Genomic DNA, 21,160 nt, shown 5'->3' on the forward strand with positions numbered 1-21,160 from the left:
ATTAATTTTAGCTTTGGGTTGACTAAAAGGGAAATGAGAGTGTAAAAGACATTTGTGGCATACTAGTATATTTTTGACAAGGGAGCTTTGAGTCAAACACTTTGAAGCCAATCTAGACAATTATCCTCAAGTTTAAGCATCAGACCTAAAAGAGCGACAATTCAGAAAGGCAAGCACATCTGACAAGAGCTGGAAGTTGGAGGTATGGTATTTTAACTAGAAAGCGCACTAAATCAGTTTTGCAGTAAAGTCGTGACTATTTCTGTATATTTTATATTCAGCCAAGAACATTAAAGTTGTACCCAACTAAAAATGATTAGAATCCTTCCTGAACAGAAAATAATCCAATAAGAGGCATTTGGATGATTCCTAAATACTGTAGGAACCAGAATTCAGGTTTAAAAAATAAGATAAAAAATAAAAAGTGTGAAAGTAGTCCAGTGTGAAGACACTAATAAAAATAAGTACTTCTAATGTTGGAAAAGTATTAGGATTGTAGTGACCAAACCACTATATATGATTTAATCACAGCTGATGTATAGCATTCTATAGGTTAAACCACACATTCTTATAAAAAGCCATGTGACGTGTGAATCTCCAGTGTGAGGTTTGGGGATCCGAGTTAGGCATGACTTTGGAGCGCAGAAAATGTCACATCTCCAAAGCTCAACCTGTATATAAACACAATGTGGTTACTCTCACTGCTAATACTACTAAATAGTATTTGGACGATACTTCTTGTATACTGCTAGCAATACATTGCAAATGTCCACTAAGGGCAATATTCAATTAGGTGCGAAAAGTCCGGTACTTTTCACATGCCGGACTTTTCGCCAACATCGCTGGTTTTCCATGCGAAACAGTACCGCGCCCGACCTCGCTTATCCCCGTATTCAATTAGAAATTGGCGAAGAAACGGGACCCAGCGAATTCAAGCCTGGCGAAAAGTGCAGTCAGATTTGGGGAAATCAGCCTAACACCCCCCAAAAGATGCACCGACATTGGGGATCACTATAGATACACCTGAATAGGCCTGCTGAAGGTATACGGGGTACTTCAATAGCTGCTAATTAGCGTCTTTGTAGAAGTGGTGAAGAATAGCATTTAGCAGGTTTTTTTGCAGAAAATAAGTATTCCCAGCAAATTTGGGGTACACGAAAGTGGGTGCAAGAATATTTTAAAGTTGCTAAGGTGAAGTTTAAAAAAAATAAATAAAAAAAAAATAAAACAACTTAAAAAGCCACCTGCTGCAAACACCTGCAAACTTATAAACACCTGGGGCATCCTTGGGGACCCCCCTGGAGTCTATTTCGCTAGTTTTTAAGTTTGTCCCCCAACTTTGGCATTTTTTGGGGTGTTCTTTTTTTTAAACATTTTTTTTTTTTACACAGTTTACCTTTGGGGGACTGTCCCAAGGGTGCTGGGTGGTTTCCAGATGTTTGCACCCAAAAACCCAATTCTGCACTTTTTTTTCGACACCTATTCATAGGCGAAACTTATTCGCCGGGTCCATTGAATTGACTTTCTGCACCGGCGAAAAGTCTTTGGAATTGAATACGGGGTAAAGTTTTCGCATGGGGAAATGGCGTCCCTGGCGATAGTTTCCGCAGAAACTGACTTTTCGCATATACTTGAATATGGTCCTTAATCTCAGATTTTAATCACTTATATTAGAGACTTGTGTTGATATTTAGTAAAGGGTACCAGAGATATTTTTTACTACTACTTCTTAATTACATGATTTTCCCCCATCCTGACAAGCACCTGGCTCTAAATGCATTTGGACAGTTTGCCCTTTTCAGTTAATGATTAACAAAACACATGGAACTAAATATTAATGCGAGATGTAAAGAGAAAAATTGTTCTCACAAGGAAAGAAGAAGGAAGCTTAATATTGCACATTTATTTAGGTAACAAACCTGCTGTAAAAGGGAAATTATCAAATTTAATATAATTCTTTAAGACAGAACTGTTCAATTACAGATTTACATTTTTAAAATTTGCATGGAATTATTGTTTCATATAATACTCCATTTTGTCAAGTTAAGCAGCTAATTCACAGCCTCCGCTAGTCTGCTCTTTTTCTATCATTGATGTCACCTAATTGTACAATCACACGATGACGACGAATGCTGGGCATGCACTATACAATTATCTGTCACATATCTGTCCAATCTGGCTGATTGGAATGAAAACCTGATAATGGATGGGAGCCAATGACAATCGTCCATTTGCTCACAAACACTGAAAAACTGACAAAAATTGTCATCCAGACAAATTGGTTAAATCAAATGAATTTAACCAATTTGACCAATAATTTTTGTCCATTTTCCAGTGTTTAAGACCATATGGTCGATTGTCATTGGCTCCCATACATTACCAGATTTTCATTCCAACCAACCAGATTGGACAGATAATTGTAGAGTGCATGCCCAGCATAAGGAAACTGATAGGAGGTTCTCCATGAACCAGTCTCCTCAAGAGTAAGACGCAACAGAGTACAATATTTCATGACCTAACTGCTGCCTCTTGCTATACAGTAAGACAGCAACCTAAGCACCATTATCCAGGTCTATCCTACCGCTACAGTATGTACAGAGTACTCCAATTCAAACATGCAGATACACGTAACAGACATCAAAATACATAATTTTTTATAATAGAAGCAGACTGTACACAAATGTTACAAAAATATAAGGTAAACGTAAAGCAGCACATACCTGAGCGGTTATCAATGTAAGTAAGGCTACAACAGAAATGCCTCTCAACTAAACATTGTGCTACATATTTGGGAGGTCTCTAAAATTGGAGGAAGAACAATGTGGTAGCGAATAGACAGATAAATCGTGGACATTTACCCTTGCAATCTTAATGGGTCAATGTGCAATATGTAGCATTTATGTAGTAAACGCCTGTTATCCTCTAGAGTTTAAGTTTGTGAGAAAAAATGCTTTTATAAGTCGATCACCCATCTCATTTAGTAATGTTTGTTCCCAATTATAATGCGCAACAGAACATTCTGACGCTATATAAATAATGTTAATAAATATACGTGTGTGTATATAAAGAAATCTAACAATACTATAATATATCTATAGATATTTAATACCAGCTTATAACAAAAAAGAACCTCTATTTTATGATTCGTTTACCTACATTTTTTATTTCCTCCAATTATATAGAATTCTCCCCTTATAGTATAATTTTGGCAGTAAGAACATAGTGATTGCATGTTTATGTACAAATCCATAAGTTTATAAAGTACAAAATAAATACGGACAGGATATATTAAACATACACATTTAGGTTTATCCCACTAACAACCCAACATACAAGACGCAGCCATATAAGACTTAGGAATTCCGCCATCCCCAAAAACCTCAAAAGCCTTTTAAATTTTGTCTGAAACAAATATGCATCTCTTTCATTGAAAAACTTGGACAGAGTTAAAGGGATAGTTCACCTTTGTGGATATTTTTCATTTTTAACTACAAGTAACAGGGACTATGTTACAAATACAACTGACTAGCTCACAGAAACTATGCATTCGATACTCTATACACTAACAGTACCTGAATAGGTTGCCAAATAAAAGCCTCTCTCTTAGATGTGGACATACAGGGCCAGCACTACCTACCAGGTGAACCCAAGTGGTCACCTAGTGCACCAAAAATTAGGGGGCACCTAAAACACTGTAGGAGCCATGTAATGTAACACATTTAATGCCCCCACATGGAGCGCCAGCCACTGATCTGAAAGAGATGCAGCCAGCAGGTTCTCAAATATGAAGCAGTCAGGTGCTACTCCTCAATGTCCATGTTACGTTATAGAAGCTTGGCTATATATCACAAACGAGGGCAACACTCACTCTCTGAGGATGTTGCCCCCACCTCCTAAGAGGAGAACACCTGACTAGCCAGTCTCTTGTACAGAGGAGGTAATTTGGTTTTTATCCGATTCATGTACTGTTAAGATTCTCTCTAGCAAAATGTGCGATTCTTATCAATGGCTCAAACTTGGTATTGAGGTACATTTGGAAACCACAGATGTGCCCTCATACACGATTGCTGCAGTCGCGCCGAACAGCCCTTCTCGATGCACCATGTCCCGCGCTGGTGCCGCGCATCTTTCTTTCTCAAAAAGGAGTCTAAAGGCCCACATAAATCATTGACTTATTGTCGCAATTCCCGAATCCAAAAACCAAGGGTCAGGGCATCTGTAAAATCTAACATGTTGTATTTCCCCGAATTGCCGGTATCGGCCAAAATATGATCAGGATTGGCAAATCAGGAATTTTTAACATGAAGAATTTCCCCGATTCACCGACAGATTGGCGATCGATGGCCACAGATTGGCATTTTCAGCCGAATCAGGGAATCAGATGTATGGAACCCTTTAATTGCAAATGGATGCGACAAACTGCTTCACAAGACTGCATTAATTTGATTTGCGACAGTTTTATATCTATGTGCGACCAAGTCTGAATCTGTATTACATGCTACATTACAGCAGCCGCTGCTTTTTTCGACCCCAAGGTTGTTGCGCTGCATGTGCACCTTCAATTGCACACAGATATAAAAGTGCGACATATCAAATTAATTAGTGCATTCTTGTGAAGCGGTTTACCGTACACAGTGACTACAACACACTTACGGCGAAAAAGATGGTCAACATTAGCTGAGTCGCATGGGACCTTGCAGCTCACCCGCGCCGCATGGCGTATTGAGGCTTGATGTATATGGACACATTTGTAGTACCCATGGGGCTATAAAAACTTTACTATTTGGGGTATTTAAGAGTCAAGAACAGGTGGCTAATAGTCTCAAAGGAAACAAAAATGTGGTGTCAATAGGTGAGAAATTTCATCAACTCTGTTCAGTTGTACATATTCACGCCCCCCTTCCCCAAGCAGGAGGAAGGATCACCTATGCTGCACTGAAATTTAGTGGCTCTATGGATAAGAGGGATTCTATAGAGCATATGTATGAGTGCGTGCTTTAACTCTTTTTACTAAAATTCCACTCAAATTAAAAAAATATTTGGATTAAGTGGAATCAGTCACGAAGACTAAACAACTCCCAAGTATCACCATATCCCTTAATGAGCAGTTAACAAACAGTAAGTTGTTTAACTAATAAAGCTCTTACAAATTATATATATATATTATTTTTTTTTACACAATAGATAGCATTTATACACTTTACTTAAAATGACTATGGTGAAAAATAGTTACATCTTCATAACAAGAGCTCATGCTCTTTCCACAGGTATCAGAGTCATGAAATCAGCAAAAAAATGAAAAAAATCCCACACAACACAAACAAATGCATCACACACATTCCTAACGATAAGAGGAAGAACAACTATGTTCCAGGTCTAAGAAATATTAAAACCAGCTGAACGTTCAGAAGTATAAAAGCATTTAAAAGTAAGCCATGCTTTTATTATGGGGACAGAAGCGGCTATGTATGAAATAAAGCCTAATATGCACGGTCTTGAAATTATGAAACGCAGTGTAGGTGTTCAATGTATGAAAATGCTAATTTAAAGATCATTAAACCAGGAGTATGGGGGGGGGGGGGATATTTTTAAGTCACACTTTCATGGACTTTTTATAAGTAGATATAGCTAATAGGGGCAATGTATGGACATTAAACGATTCATACTTACTGCTGGCCACAAATGCACATTGATAAAATCTTAGATTTTTTCATACTGAATTGTAAATAAAGCAAGACACACATGTGACATTCGGTGCAATATGATAAAATCCAAATAGCCCACTTCTATTTAATGGAAGAGTTTCATTAGAAAGAGATTGGATTGAAGATAATCGATGACTGTCTTGTCATTGTGTGATTAGCTTATACAGCTGTCCTACAACAGCGTACGTACAGTGACAAGGCTCTATTTGGTCAGATTGGAACTGTAATGTACAAAACAATCATTTGTATTTTGATTGATGTATAATTAAAAATCATTACACTGTAGATTATTATTTTTTTTCCAAAATGCTGTTACAAGCTTAAAAATGGATGGATGCTTAACCATATCAAAGCTACTGTAAAACACATTTGAAAGCTTAAAAAGCCCATTAGCAAGAACTTGGTTAAATATCATGTACAATTTCATAGATCTGAAAATATTTATTCTATACTATCCATGTTAAAAAGGTGTCTGCTGATACAGGATCAACCAACGTTGGGCGGAATTCAATTCAGTGCGATGTTGAATAGCCCCGGGAGGGAGCTCCCGGTGCTATTCAATTCAATGTGCTGTTAAGCAGGTGAATGCCGGTTCCCACCTGGCTGTTTAGTCACGAGAACCGGCACTCTGCAACTAAAGTGCGGCCGCAAGGCTGTTAGCGCTGTGCTGAGCCGGCAAACAGCCGTGCGGCCAGCACTTTTGTCGGATTTCTCCTCGCATCCCCAGGGGGGTGCGAGAAGAAATCCTTTAGCCCGGCCAAACCTCGCGTTGAATTGAATAGCTTCGGAAGCGCCTTCCCAGGGCTATTCATCATTGCTTTAAATTGAATTCCCTCCATTGTGGGCCAAATGTAATAGGGTGAGAGTTTAGCAATAAACTCTCACACCGTTTAAACTCGGCCAATGTAATAGAGTCTGAGAACATGCAAATTCACATGTTGTTAGGCTAAAAAAAACGCTCACGATTTAAACGGTCAACCAGATGTTTTCCCGTTGTAAAGATAAAACTCGACCAATGTGAGAGATTACTGCTAAACTCTCACATTTTCTAAACTCTCATCCCATTACATTTGGCCCATTATGTTTAGTTGCACTGTACAATTTTGGTATCTTATTACCAGCTCTCATTTTGTGCCATTTATCAACCAATTATTTTGTCAGCAAATAGAATTTAAAATATTACATTAAATTGCTTACATTACTATAGACCAGGGGTCTTCAACCTTGGCCCTCCAGCTGCTGTGGAACTACACATCTCAGCATGCACTGCCATAGTTTTAGCATGCTGTTATATCAAAAAGGTGGCAGTGCATGCTGGGATGTGTAGTTCCACAGCAGCTGGAGGGCCAAGGTTGAAGACCCCTGCTATAGACAAACCACAGAATAACATTGTGATAACTGTCCACCTGTGACCTGCCTGTTCTATTCTGTACAACAACAAAACCAGCTGCTAATGAACTTCTCAGGTACAACCTGGACACCAGTGTTTCTTCCCCTTTCATCCAGAATGGAGGATCTCACTGCAGTAAATAGTTACAACCATAATTAATGATGCATTTGTCTCGGTTGTCTAGAAATAAAATATATAAGTACAAGTATTATTAAAATGTGACCAGTCACAAATTGAGGGAAAAAAAAACATATTAGGGATCCTACAACCGTGTTAACAGCACCTTTACTCTCAAAGCAGAATCATATTAAATAAAAGGTAAAATTACTCTAACTTTGGTCCCTTGAAAAAAATCCCCCCCCCCCCCCAAAAAATAAAATAATATAATAATCAGAGAATAAGAGTAAACCAAAAATTCGAAAAAAAAAAAAGGGATGAGCAAAAAGTAGGTCTAGAGATCTAGGCATCCTCTTCATCCACAAGCAATGGCTCCACTTCCAGTGCCAGCGAGTTGGAGACTGTACTCTTGTGCTTTCGATAAACAAGGAACTGTGCAGTCATCTAGTATTTTTTCTGATGTTGAGGAAATTACTATAATTATGCACCAATAGAAATATTTAAACAAAAAGGTTCTACAGTGTGCCACACCGTCTTACCCTGAACTATTCCCAGTAAGTGTATCACACATGTACTGTACATGTAACACACCCCCTGGAAAAGTGGCGAGAATGAAGGGCTCAGTCAGTTAGAGTGGTCTGTTACCAACTGTCCATCGCATGGGTAACTGCTCTGCTGATCGCATACCGACAGCATCTAGACCAATTAAGTCCAAATAAGTCTTGCTTTGACTCTAGTAGGAGCAAGATAATGATTCTTTTATTTTACACCTGTATGGACTATTACAGTAAAGAATACCTACAGATGTAGGAGTATAATACAAAACTAAATAAAGGTATGTTTTGGATATTATCTCAATTATTGTATTATTGGGGAACTCGAAGTTCCAGGCGGTTTTAGTTCTTAGACACCAGCATACCCAAAAATTGAGTTGTTGCATGGTCTTGCAGTTCCACAATGGCTTTTAATCCCATGGTCACTTTACACTATTACCTCCAAGCCCATTGTACTCTGGTCACCAAGAGAAGCCCCAGTGCTATGGAGCATCGGATATTTATTTGGATTGCAGAATTGCAGCCAATACTAATTCAGGCCTTTTATGTGTTTTTTTTTACATGCGGATAGAGCTGTGACATAATTTGTTCCAAGGCCATTCTGCATTTTATTTATTTAAATGAATAAAACAAAACTATATGTTCAACATGTATTATGTGAACGTAAAAAGGATACAAAGAAGTCAAGCACAAGAACACCAAAGCTTCCAATAAGCCAGGGCAAATGGTGCAAGATGTATTTGTTCTTATGTCTAACAGCAGGTAACTTGAGAACAAGGCTTAGCCCATATGTAAAGTTTCCAAGCATTGCCAATGCAAACAACATGTAGGAAGTGCCTTCTGTAGATTTTCTTTGGAACTGCAGAGAGAACAAAAATCACTTAATCACCAGTAATGTAACCATTGTACAAAACATGCAAGTCCATATAAAACAAACAACTTTAGAGGACCACCATAATCTACCTCAGAGACGTAATCGGTCTGACAGACATTTTATCTGGCTGTGTATGCCCAGCATAAGTTTGGGAGGTGTCTGATATGTCAAACAATCAACATTACAATTATTAAATAGAATATCATACAAGAAAAAAAAAAAAAAAAAAACAGCTGGCGCTGATGCACTAAATGTAGACTAAAAGAGATATGGTCAACTTAGCAGCTGTTCAAACAGTGGAATACTGCAAGTCCACAAAAGGAAAGCAAGAAAAAACTACTAAGATTAGTTTAAACGGCGCTTTGGTGACCATATCACACACAAACTGCAAACACAATTAATATATATAACATTATTTAGTATAAAAATGTTTTCATAACACACATAAAAACTGGTTCTTGTTTAAGAGCAAAAAATCCATAAATTAGTAGCAATCTTTCATAATACTCAACTCATATGATTTATATTGTAACCCTTATTCAAAAGTATTTCTTTCATGGAATCCTTGGATACAATGTCCCAAAGAGCAATAGATAAAACTTAGTCCCGGCTGTTATAACAAAGCGCAGTTTGAACTAATATCTTAATTATTAAATAGGTCCGCTCAGCTCGTTTGCTCTCCTGTCGGCATAAAACAAGCCAGCTACAAATCCCAAACCTTCACTGCAAGTAGACATGGCTGCTTCTGCTTTCTGACCCCCTTTAAATATATGCAGTGATTAAATATTGCAATTAATGTTAAGGGAAAATGAGAAAAAAACAAAACAAAAAAAGGCAGTAGGGTTGAGAAAAAAAACCCATCATGATCTTGTAATTCTCAAAATATTATATTGTAGGAGGTCTGAGGTGTCTGTAATAGACAAAGGGCCTCATTTAGAGTTGTATGTTACGGCATTCTCAACTGCGTTCGCGCTTGCAAAGTATTTGCGACAATATGCTAATGCCTGCTAACAGACTCCCCGCCTGAAATAGTGTGCAGCGGACTGTGCAAAAGTTGCTACACCCACTACCCCGATCTACGTTGTGCAGATCCACCGGTGGTTGAGGACACACCGCCATCGACACCACATCAGATGCACTTGGACTCCTAGACTAAGAGGCATATTCAATTAGGTGTGAAAAGTCGAGAACTTTTCACGGTCATCACTGGTTTTCCATGCGGAAAAGTATCGCGAGCATCTTCGCTTATCCCCGTATTAAATTAGAAATCAGCAAAAACGGCACCTGGTGAATTCGGACCTGGCGAAAAGTACTCTCAAAAATGGGGAAAACACTCTGTACCCCCCGAAAAGCTGCACAACAGAGGATCACTACAGGGGTGTTCTAGTACCCTAATAAAGCTAATCTGGGTGTTTTTTTTTCTCCAAAAGCTTGCTATTAGCGTCTTTGAATATGTGGCGAAGAATGGCATTAGGCAATATTTTCCCAGCAAAATAACTAGTCCCAGCGAATTTGGGGCACATGATAATGGGTGCTAGCATATTTTGAAGTTGCTAATGTGAAGTTTAAAAAACAAAAAAAAAAACCATCTACAGCAAGCACCTCCAATCTTAAAACTTTGTTTTTTTTCGCCCCCAAATTGAAAGTATTTTTTTGGGGTCTTAAGTTTTTTAAACTATTTTTTGAATAAGTTTAACTTTGGGGGGCTGTCCCAAGGGTGCAGGATGGTTCCCGCAAGTTTGCACCCCAATTCTGCACTTTTTTCCACCAGCTTTCATAGGCGAATCTTTTTCACTTATTCCAATGCCTTGACTTTCTGCATCGGCGAAAAGTCTTTGGAATTGAATACGGAGATAAGTTTTCGCCTGGCGAAATGACGTCACTGGTGAAACTTTTTCAACAAAAACGGCTTTTCGCACCTAATTGAATATGCCTCTTAGTACTGGGCTGTGCAAATTCCAGGTCAACTGTTTCTCTGAAACTGGCCTCTGAGACTGTGGTTCTGCGATTGGGAATGCAGCTGTGAGCGCAGACACACCCCTGGAACTCCCACTACACCCCCATGGGCCAGCTACTTACAGGCCAACTCCCCGACTCCACCCAGGAACGCTGAGGTCTGCTCTGGACCTTGTAATCATGGAGACATTGTGAATGCCATCTAAAACTTTAGTTCGCACTGGGACTTTCCACAGCGTTTCATACATGCGCAGTAGCAAATAAACAAAACACGCTCAACTGCATGAACATTGGCATAGAGTACAACTCTGAAGCAGGCCCAATATGCAGAACAAATACCAATACTACATTACAGCAATATCAAACTGGCAACTTTTCTGCAACAGATATGCCAGTCAAAATCTAAGCTGAAAATTGGCCCATATAAATAACCATTAAATGCTATACATAGTTGTTACACCAGGAATTTCCCACTAGCGATTCATGATATATAACAACCGACTATGGGCCTGATTCAGACCCACTCGCGAGCGGCTGTCCGCTCGCAAGTGGGTCGATGGTGTGCACTGAGCATGCGCACGACGGAGGGAGCTCCGTCGTGTGCATGCGCCAGACGCGACGAGCGAAGGACTTTCCTTCGCTCGTTGTGTCTGATCAAAGGGGGCGTGCTGTCGATGTTGATTGACAGCACGCCCCCTTTGGTGGGCGTGCCGGGGGCATGCCTCCTAGACGGGGGCGTTCCCAAGGGAACGCCTACCGTCAGAAGCCGGCCCACTGACATCACTAGTGATGTCAGTGGGAGTGATTTTGGCTCTGATAGAGCCAAAATCACTCCGGACCTCGCGGTTGAGAAACTCAACCGCAGGCTCCGGCTCGCAGTGGCGATGGTCAAGACCATCGCGACCATCAACCTGCACGCTCGTATAGGCTGTGGGTGGTGACCCACAGTTATACGAGCGTCCAGGAGGACGCTCCATTTTTATGGAGGACGGCCCTCATTCAGAGCGAGCGCTCTGCTCAGAACGTCCGGCTCTGAATGAGGGCCTATGTATTTGCCCAAAAGATCAACACTTCTGGAATCAATGATTTTAGATAATTACTAAGTATTCAATATATTTTCAGGGACTCCTGAAACATGAAATTCAGCAGAAAAATAAAGAACTTGATTGTGAAAATAAACTTGATAATTTTCTACTGTGGCAGACCCGAATGAAGGTGACATTATTCAGAGGACATCACTAAGCCTTCCGCACATGTAGTACAGCCCCTGTTTACTCATGTTTGTGTTCTGTCTATTCATTTCAAAAGAGGTTCCAAAACTGGGTGCCATGGCACACTGTCTGGGATGCCGCGGGTGGTCCAGTCCCAAATGAAATGATTTTGGCTAGATAGAGCTTCTTGCTAGCCTTAGAGAGGCTGTTCACACGAGTGGCCATTCACATGAGCTGTACTACGATGTGTGTATGCGCTGTCTTGCTCCTACTCAACTTCCTCTCCATTTTTCTACTCCTTCTTCGCGTAGCAAAGTGAGAATAGGTTAATGTGCTATGATGATTTACTGCTAAGACATTCTCTCCAAGTATTTATCTCTGATGACATCCAAGTGGAACACACCAAGGGGGAACAAAGTTTCTGCAAAGAATCTTGTGCTCCTGGCAGAATTTATTAGGACGCGGACACTTTTTATATCACCTATCCCAGCCAGGGGTGAATTTGGTATGATAAACAACCTGGTATTAACATTCTAGAAACCCCTAACTAGTGCTTTATTCTTTAAATATGTGGTCAATCATAAATATTTCACATTTTGTTCTAAGATATCTCTTTCTGAGACAAATTAGGGATCAATACAGATCAAAGTGAGAATTACCGTTAATGTTAGGGACATCTTTTCTATAAACAGAGCCAAGAATTGGGGAGAAATTTTTCTCACATATATATCTCAGAGAATTGCTCATAATATTGGATATATGTGAATTATGAGTTATGTATTATGTTTTGTTTTTTTAAATAACCCCAGGGAACTTTTCTCTGCTCAACCATTCTTCATTGTGCAGCATTTCTTTGTTTCAAGTTGACTACTCCTTTCCCATGGTGTACCACCAACCAACAGTTAATTGTGCAAATTTGGTAATAACATAATTACTCTAATTAGGTTGGTTATTGATTAAATTATCATAAAACTGTGAGTCCAGTGCAGACGCAAGACAGTTCCCCCTTCCCCTCACAAGCTTGTCACATCCTCTGTGTGAGTTTATGCTCCTCATCTGTATTCTCTCTCTGTTATCCTCTTTTTGGAGATTCAATTAAGCGTGAAGTTCCCTCTACACACACAGCAAGTTATTATGGTTGGAAAACCTAGCTCGCACCGCTATGAGGTGTGAGCAAAACGAGTGAGGTGCTCCTGTCGGACAACACCAATGGAACATCTCGCCACTAACTGAACCTCCCAATTGGCCAGGGGTGCGGTAAAAAAATAATAATGAGGGTCTAAGGGTACCGTGGGCTGACAAAGTTGGGGAACCACTACACTACAATAAAACAAATCTAGTCTGAATGTACCTTTATAGAAAGCTAGTAACAGAAACATACTTACATTTTTATGGAGTTGAGGGAAACGAGAGCCCAAATAAAATATGGAAGAAACGTAACCACAAATGAACCCAGACATTTCTGTAATGCCAATAGTGTTCTAAAAAAAAAAGAAAAGAAAGGTTACACTTAACATTGGCTTACATTTTAAGACATGAATATGTTAATACTAGCTTAAATGGGATGTAGTTTAAATCCCTGCGGTTGAGATTCAGGCGCTCAGAATGCCGGCTCTGAAATCCAGACACCAGTCAGAATCCCAGCGCCAGCATCCCCATGGTAAAGTCGGGTACAAACTAGACGATATGTTGTCTGATCGGACGACACATCGTCCTCATCGGCAGGGCCGTAACTCGGGTGGTGCGACCTGTGCAATGGCAGAGGGCGCTGTTCAGGCCTGTCAATCTTCCTGTTTATTATCACTCTCACTTATAGCTTCCTCTTCTTTTATCCCCAACATCTTCTGCCTGCCCCCAACTCCTGCCTGCCCCTTCCCCATGAGGCCATGGCCCTTTTTCCAGGTGCACTTTCTTATGTCCTTATTTAAAAAATGGGGGGTGAGGGGGCGCCAATGCTCTATGGCACAGGGCACCAAAAAGTCTAGTTAGGGTTCTGCTCATTGGGCAGTGTGTACCCGCTGTGTCGCCGACGATGCTTGCTCCCGCACGTCGTCAGCGCCATCGCCCCTTAAACCTGCATGAAAGTTCGATCGGCGATATCATCAGCAGGGGCCATGCTGCCGCAACTAGCGTGTGTTTATGCACTTGCCGATGTCGGGGCCCGCCGCAAGATAGATCCGCTGGGTACAAATGGTTAAATGCGGGACCTGTTAGGTTTAAGAGTAGGGTTAGAATACTTACAGACAGGTGTCGGTATCCTAACCCTGTCGGGATGCCAGCGTCAGGATTCTCACTGCCGGGATCCCTAGCGTCGGCATCCCATACCCAATTCTCTGTTAATAGGGACCCATTCACTTTGTTCATAGACCCAAATAGAAGCTAAATTCATTTATAAGACCAAGAAGTTTTAGAGGAGTATAGCTGTTGTGTATAGATAACATTTTGCACAAAAGAAGAACTTTACTTTCGCAGTATTAACGGCCGGTCACTTTTCTGACATATCAAATATATATAAAATGATCATTCCATGACAAAATGGCTTAACATATGATACATCCTTTTTTATCTAGTGTTATTTCGAGAGTACTAGTTATTTTGTGTCTTGAAAACACATACTGAAACATTTAAAACAGGCTCTCCTAAAACTAGTTGTGATCATTTTCTTTCTGGATTCATTCTGAATGTGGAAAGCCCCTTTTATGTCAAACTCACAATCTTTAATAAATTTGCTTAAATTATTACCGAGTTTATTTCCAGACCAACATTCCACTCCAGGTCTTTGAGAAGCAGCTGACTTGGAACTAGAACAGACAATGTGATGCAGAAAATCACCCAACCTATACAAAGACCTTTCAGCCTTTCGCTATCTGCAACAATATAAGATTAATGAATGAAATGCATGTACACATCACACTTGTTTCCCCACATGATGATATCCCTCAACATATAGTAATAATAATAATAATAATAATATCTTCCCGCTAGGCTGTTTTAGCAGAGCACCGTGCCCTGCCAGATTTTAAAACGGCACAATGCGCCCTGCTGAAACAGCCTGCCTGGTGTGCTAGGTGCCGTGCCTACCCGCGAGGGCTCACCACCAGTGAATAGGTGCCGTGTACATGGCATCTATTCACAGTGAGGGGACAGCTTGGGTTCAGCCAAAAATGTCCATAAGTGTTGGGCACGCATCCTGAAGGATGACAAAAGGGGAGCGCATCTTAAGGATACGCTCCCTTTTCTTGTGGTCATGCCCCCTTTCCGGGCATTCGCAACAATGCCCTTTTTATAGTCAGGCGCCGGACCTAGAATTAACACTAAATAATGATGACCGTCTATAATATATTTTACAACAGAGTTTTTCTTTTACTCACTGAAAAATTCTTCGTTCAGACAAATTCTCTACCAAATCACATATAAAAATGTTATGAAATTACTAGAACATAACATAGGAAGCTACTGTATATGTAGTGATCAGCTCAGGTGACTTGGGGAAGACTTGTACGAGTTCTTCCCTACAAACTAGTATTCTCAAAAACTGCTACATGAATCTAACAGCAGGGAACAACTAATTACATATATACCATATTACTGCATATTCAACATTTCAAGGTCCATCCGGAATATAAGAAAAAAAAAAAAACTTTTTTTTTTGGGTATTCCTGACGACGGGGCCAGATGGGCCTTGATACGTTCAATTTGCAGTAAAAATAGTTTTAAACAACCCTGGAATGACGCACTGTGTTTGGCTGACTTCATGCAGCTTTGCACCCAGTACTTTTTTAGTACCCGGATACATACACATATTGACATGGCCCATCAGTGACTTATGGGTGTTACCAGGGGCTCCAATGTTTAAATATATACAAGTTTAAAGAGCTACAGTTACAAAATGATGTGTGCTTGTATAAACAGTACAGCTATGTGAAGCTTACATATGACTTCATCCAGAAAGGGAAAAATAAATGAAATGCATAAAATTCCGCATAAACAAACAAAAAAAAGACAATGTAAATAAACCTCCTTACTTTTCATCTTTTTGTTCTTTAATTTGTAATAGGCAAATTGCGATATCATAATTATATCCATGTTAACATAAAAAATGGCAGTAACAGTCTGAAAAGAAAAATGAAAAACAAAAATATGTAAACATCAGCATTAAAGAAGTATTTATATTATTTATTAACAGTTACTTATAAGTGGAAACAAACAATAACATTATAACACAAGACTGGGTATTAACATACAAAGGGCCGTATTCAATTTAAGGCGAAAAGTCTGTTTCGGCAAAAAAGTATCGCAGGCGGCGTCATTTCGCAGGCGGAAACTTTTCGCCGTATTAAATTTCAAAGACTTTTCGCCTAGGCGAAAAGTCAAAGCAATGGACCTGGCAGAAAAGTTTCGCTAATAAATAGCAGGCGGAAAAAAAAGTGCAGAATTGGGGTTTTGGCGTGCAACATTGCGGGAACCCCCATGCAGCCTTAAAACAGTCCCCCAAATGTAAACTGCGTCAAAAAAAATGTTTTTAAAATAAGACTTTACACCCCAAAAACTTACTTTCATTTTGGGGGCAAAAAAAAAATCAATCAAAGTTGGGGGACAAAGTTAAAAACTAGCGAAAAAGACTCCGGGGGGGCCCCAAGTATGCCCCATGTGTAATATTGATTGCAGGTGCTTGCAACAGGTGGATTTTACATGATTTTTTAAAATTCACTTTAGCAACTTTTAAATATGCTACCCCCCATGCGAAACTTATTGACTACGGGCTAAAGAGGTAAGAGTGCCCTGCTCACAGGCTTACAATCTGACATGCTCACCAGGAGGTTTTGGTCGCATTGTTCACAAAGTCGGGTAATGGATACCCGGCAAGGACCAGCGATGCGCGTGCATGCCGGATCCTTGCCGTCCGCAACTGTCTACTTAACATGCCCATCAACCTAACAACGCTCGTCAGGTTTGGCATGTTCAGAGATAGGAGGTCGGGCTCATGCACTGAATGACGTTCAGTGCGGCACCTCGGCGACCTGAATGTCTGAATGCTAGACGTTCAGTCTTTTAGGTCGCCTAGTGGATAGGCCCCTTAATACTGTTACAACGTAACGTTCCCGCTAGGCTGTTTTAGAGGGGTGCTGCACCCTGCATTATTTCTAAAGGGCAAAGAGCACCCTGCCCTCAGGCGCGGCGCCCCGCTAAAATTGCCAGCAAATTTTATCCCCACCCGCAGTTCGCAGTGTTCCGCGGGTGGGGAAAACTGCAGTGTGGCGGTCACCGCCGGTGAATGGATGCCGGACGCAAGCGTCTAGCATTTATTCACATACATGTGAATTAATTTCTGTAAAGCCATACAGCATGTATACAGATCAACTAGTACCCATAAAGGCTTAATCCAAAGCAACACAAGTATAGTGCTCTAAAAATCACCTGGGATCACTGAACCAGGTACCTGCACACATCTGATGTTAACTCTGAAAGGATCCACTGCGCAGTAGTCCAAATGCTGGTAAATCATATTTTCCAGGAGCTTTGACTTTATTTACACTGTTACTTCTGTAACCTGCCTGCAGGCACTAGAATCAGTATATTCAGAGCGGTTGCAGTTATAACTTTCCACTCGGAAAATAGTGCAAGCAACTTCTGCAAACACCGGTGTTGGATTAAGTTGTAACAAAAGATATGTATGCTGACACTCAGCGCTATCAGGGTTAACCTAGCAGTTGAGTGCAGCTGCCAGTTAAGAAGAAAGTGCTAATTCTTCAAAATAGATTGAGAAAAAAAAAGTAAATTGGCTGCGACTCATATATATACATATGTTACAATTATCCAGGATTGCTTATAATGTAAACTTATTCTAGTTTTATATATTTGGATACTGTACTGTCGATCTAATGATATTGCATTATTTTACATTGTAGTATAATTGTAGGCGATTATTTATCATTGTTTGTATTTTAATAAAATATTGGATTGTATTTCTGTGGGACTATAGGTGTTTGATTAAGCCTTTAGCAGTCCCAAATTGATTCTGAAAGTGCCGGTTTGCTGCAATTTCAGGCACATCAATATGGTGACCATCACAAAAAGAGCACATGCAACCACACAATAACCCATCTAAATGTTAGAATATTAACAGCAGTGCTTTAGAAGTACAGATCATTTTAATTGAACATGTCTCCCATTTACAGAAATTGTGCAGTTGAACCGGCGTATCGGTACGATTTGGCTGCTATATCGTACAATGTATGGGCATGATATTGGCCAGTGTGCGCACCCGTGGGGTCGTACATCGTACCCCCAGATCTTACTGCAGGTTCAGTCAATCTGGGGATGTGATGTGCGATCAAATGCAGCGCTATGCTGGAGGGGGCCACCCGATCGCACCATGTGTGGAGACCGCCCGATATGTCGACGTTGTGCAGAAGGTCTGACCAGATGAGCCGATCCCACTGCTCTCTAAACAATAATCAGCTCTGGGTTTCCCTGGACAGCCGAGAATCACACGGCACTGACAGCCGCCGGCGAAAACATTTGAATCACCCCATTAGAATTAGTCTTTCCAAGCCAAGAGCTACGGTGCAAAACCAGCAATTTGGTTCTCCAACTTATTTACTTAAATGAAGCATATTTAATTAGCAAACTTTACATTAAAGGTGGAGTCACTTTTTATAATCTGTTTATGCTAACAGGTTTGGTCACAATTTACTAAATAAGGAAAATGTTTCACTAACTGTGTACATTACATTTAACAGTTCAGTAATTAACTTAAGTTATTTTAATAAGCCTCATAGCATGTCATAATCAAAACATGAGGAAACACATTAAATTAATGAGCAGACAAACATACCTGAATTGGTAGCTGTTTGGCCAAATAACAGCCTACAAAATTGGTGAAGTCCCCTCCCAACCAACATAACAAAAACCCAAGTGAAAGGGCCTGGTCGACTTTTCCATTCTTGTAGGCAACGTACAGTTGGCTGAAGGAAAATAAAAGCGGAACATAAAAAAAAAATATTATGTAAGGATTTTTATAATAAGTAGAGCTGCACAAGCAATATGCAATTATTACACTTATTTTGCCCTAAACAAATTACACTACCTGGATGGAAAGCACAAGAAAAGAGGGGAAATATTCTACAGATAAGGGGTGATTCAATTGGGCGCGAGGTAAAAAAAAAAAAATCTTGCGTCCAATTTTGGATTACCGCAGGAATGCACGCTCCCGATACCTGCGGTATCCAATTTAAGAAAAAAAATGGAAAATGTTTGCGGGGTTTTAAGAGCTGAAAATGTTTTTTTTTTTTTTTTAAATGATACTCACCTGTCCGGGGTCTCAGTGGCTCCCGGTGGCTTCCTCGCCATCTTGTCACTGGGGAGGGGGCTGCTGGGAGTCCCGGGGACAGCTTAATTAGGCCTCGGGGTGGTGCCGCCAGGGTCCCAGTGCAAGTCCTACTGATTCTTCCTAAAATTAACGATTTTAGGAAAAATCAGACTTGCTCTGGAGGTGCAGAAAAAAACTACACAGTGATTTCTATAGAATTCACAGCGTGCAATTGGATTCCCCCCATAAAGTGTAAACAACTCAAATACATGAATGGACTAAAGGAGGGAGTGTACACACACACACCAATTCCACTGTGACAAATGTAATCAACCCATCCAGTCACCAGCTGTGAATTAACAGAATTAGAGTAATTATATAAACAATGTGTGCCCAGTGACCTAGTGGCAGCTGATACACAGTTTGCCTTATTCACAATGGGGATAATATGAAACTAGTGTCCAGTGCGATTATACACAACACAAAGGTAACAGTAGTTCCAAGGTTCTACACACAACATTTAGCTAATTGTATACCAGTTATCCCCCTCCCTTCCCATTCATCCTCCCACAGATACATAGCAACCATGCAGAGTGCAGGCTTCCAGGGCATGCTAGGACTTGTAGTACCATAACAGCCAGAGAACCACATATTGCCTAATTCTACTTTAAAATCGGGTGTTTTTTCCAACACACACTACTGTATATCATAACCACTAAGGTAGGCCGCAGGCATACAGAAACGTGGGACATACATCTACAGGCCGATTCCCCATTTTGCCGATGCCGATTGGTTGGCGGTTTCCGATGATCGGTGAAATGTCTAGGAAATGGCGAAATACTACGTTAACAATCTGGAATCGCTAATTCCGATAAATTCAGATTTATGTAAAATGACCTCATATTTTTATGCAAGTACAATAAAAGTAATTTTTTATGGTTTTTGTTATTTGAAACCGTATCTAAGTGTGCCCCAGCAAAGAGCCTTTCTTTTTTCTTTTGTGTTTAAATGTATTGGAAACGGCAATTAGCCACGTGCTCTCAAACCCGCAAAACAGACGAAAATAGTTGTTCAGACAAGTTGGTTAAAACTGTGTGATTTGACCAACTTGTCTGAATAACTCAGATTCCATAACCGCCCACATAACCTTTATAGGTTCCCTATCTAACTCCCTTCTTATAGTTTACACATATCACATTTTCTCTCTTCAGTTTCACATCCTCCTGACCCTAGGCCAACTTTCCAGTGTGACTGGATCATACAGCTCACCAAGAACCTCTGCAATCGGGTTGGACCAATTTGCAATTTATAGCACCTGTGTATCAACACCTAATTCCCTATAGATTGCAAGCAGGGACCTTTTACCTTTATGTCTCTCTTTTACAACCCAGTCTTATTCTATTAATGTTGATTCAAATTGTAACGCGCAATGGAATATGCAGTGCTTTATAAGAAACTGTTAATAAATAAATAATAAATGACTGGTTTGGGCCGTTTTACAGCATTTGTGAGCAAATGGCCAATTGTCATTCCAACCAGTCACTAGTTGGCTGTTTGGAAAAAAATCTTTAGATGTGTGGCCAGCTTAAGGGAAGATGCAAACAATGTTAAAGCCTAAAATCAAAATATAAATATTATTCTTGCACCCCAGTTTAGCTCATTTATTCCATCGTGTCAAGTGATTCCCTCAGTGTATAATAGCTGATGTGCATAGTGCAGGGGGGCCTGGAGGTGCACATGCACCGGGTGTGCCGCTGCACCCGCCGCCAGTGTCCTCCAGCCCAGCACCGCAGGGAGGCTCCAAGCCGGACACTCACTGAGATTTTACCACCAGCGGGCACCCGGCTCCTTCCCTGCAGCTCCACGGTAGCCAGAGGCTGGAGTTCTCTCCTGAACTCCAGCTTCTGGCTCTACCCACAAGCAATATGGGAGAGACGTCATGACATCTCTCCCATAGTTCCGAGGAGCAGCCGGGCAGACCGGACGTCGGAGCAGGGTTTAAGGTAAGTAATGTTTTTTTTTCTGTAAGCGGCACTACAGG

At 40.5% G+C, this 21,160-nt stretch overlaps 1 protein-coding gene across 1 annotated transcript in view; it reads right to left on the reverse strand.

Annotated features, from left to right (window-relative positions):
- Nucleotides 1-7,492: 7,492 nt before the first annotated feature.
- Nucleotides 7,493-21,160, reverse strand: part of LOC148505809 (lysosomal amino acid transporter 1 homolog) — a 14,792-nt gene continuing 1,124 nt past the window's right edge. Inside the window, exons 2-7 of the mRNA XM_088447636.1 lie at nt 18,646-18,775; nt 15,833-15,920; nt 14,550-14,674; nt 13,193-13,288; nt 8,443-8,625; nt 7,493-7,656 (exon numbers count right to left, since the gene is read on the reverse strand). Coding sequence (XP_088303762.1) covers nt 7,555-7,656; nt 8,443-8,625; nt 13,193-13,288; nt 14,550-14,674; nt 15,833-15,920; nt 18,646-18,775 — 724 coding nt within the window. The 3' untranslated portion in view covers nt 7,493-7,554. The remainder of the gene's footprint in view (nt 7,657-8,442; nt 8,626-13,192; nt 13,289-14,549; nt 14,675-15,832; nt 15,921-18,645; nt 18,776-21,160) is intronic.

The sequence above is a fragment of the Taudactylus pleione genome, unplaced genomic scaffold (genome assembly GCF_031769625.1).
Source record: "Taudactylus pleione unplaced genomic scaffold, aTauple2 ptg000436l, whole genome shotgun sequence".
NCBI classification, from domain to species: Eukaryota; Metazoa; Chordata; class Amphibia; order Anura; family Myobatrachidae; genus Taudactylus; species Taudactylus pleione.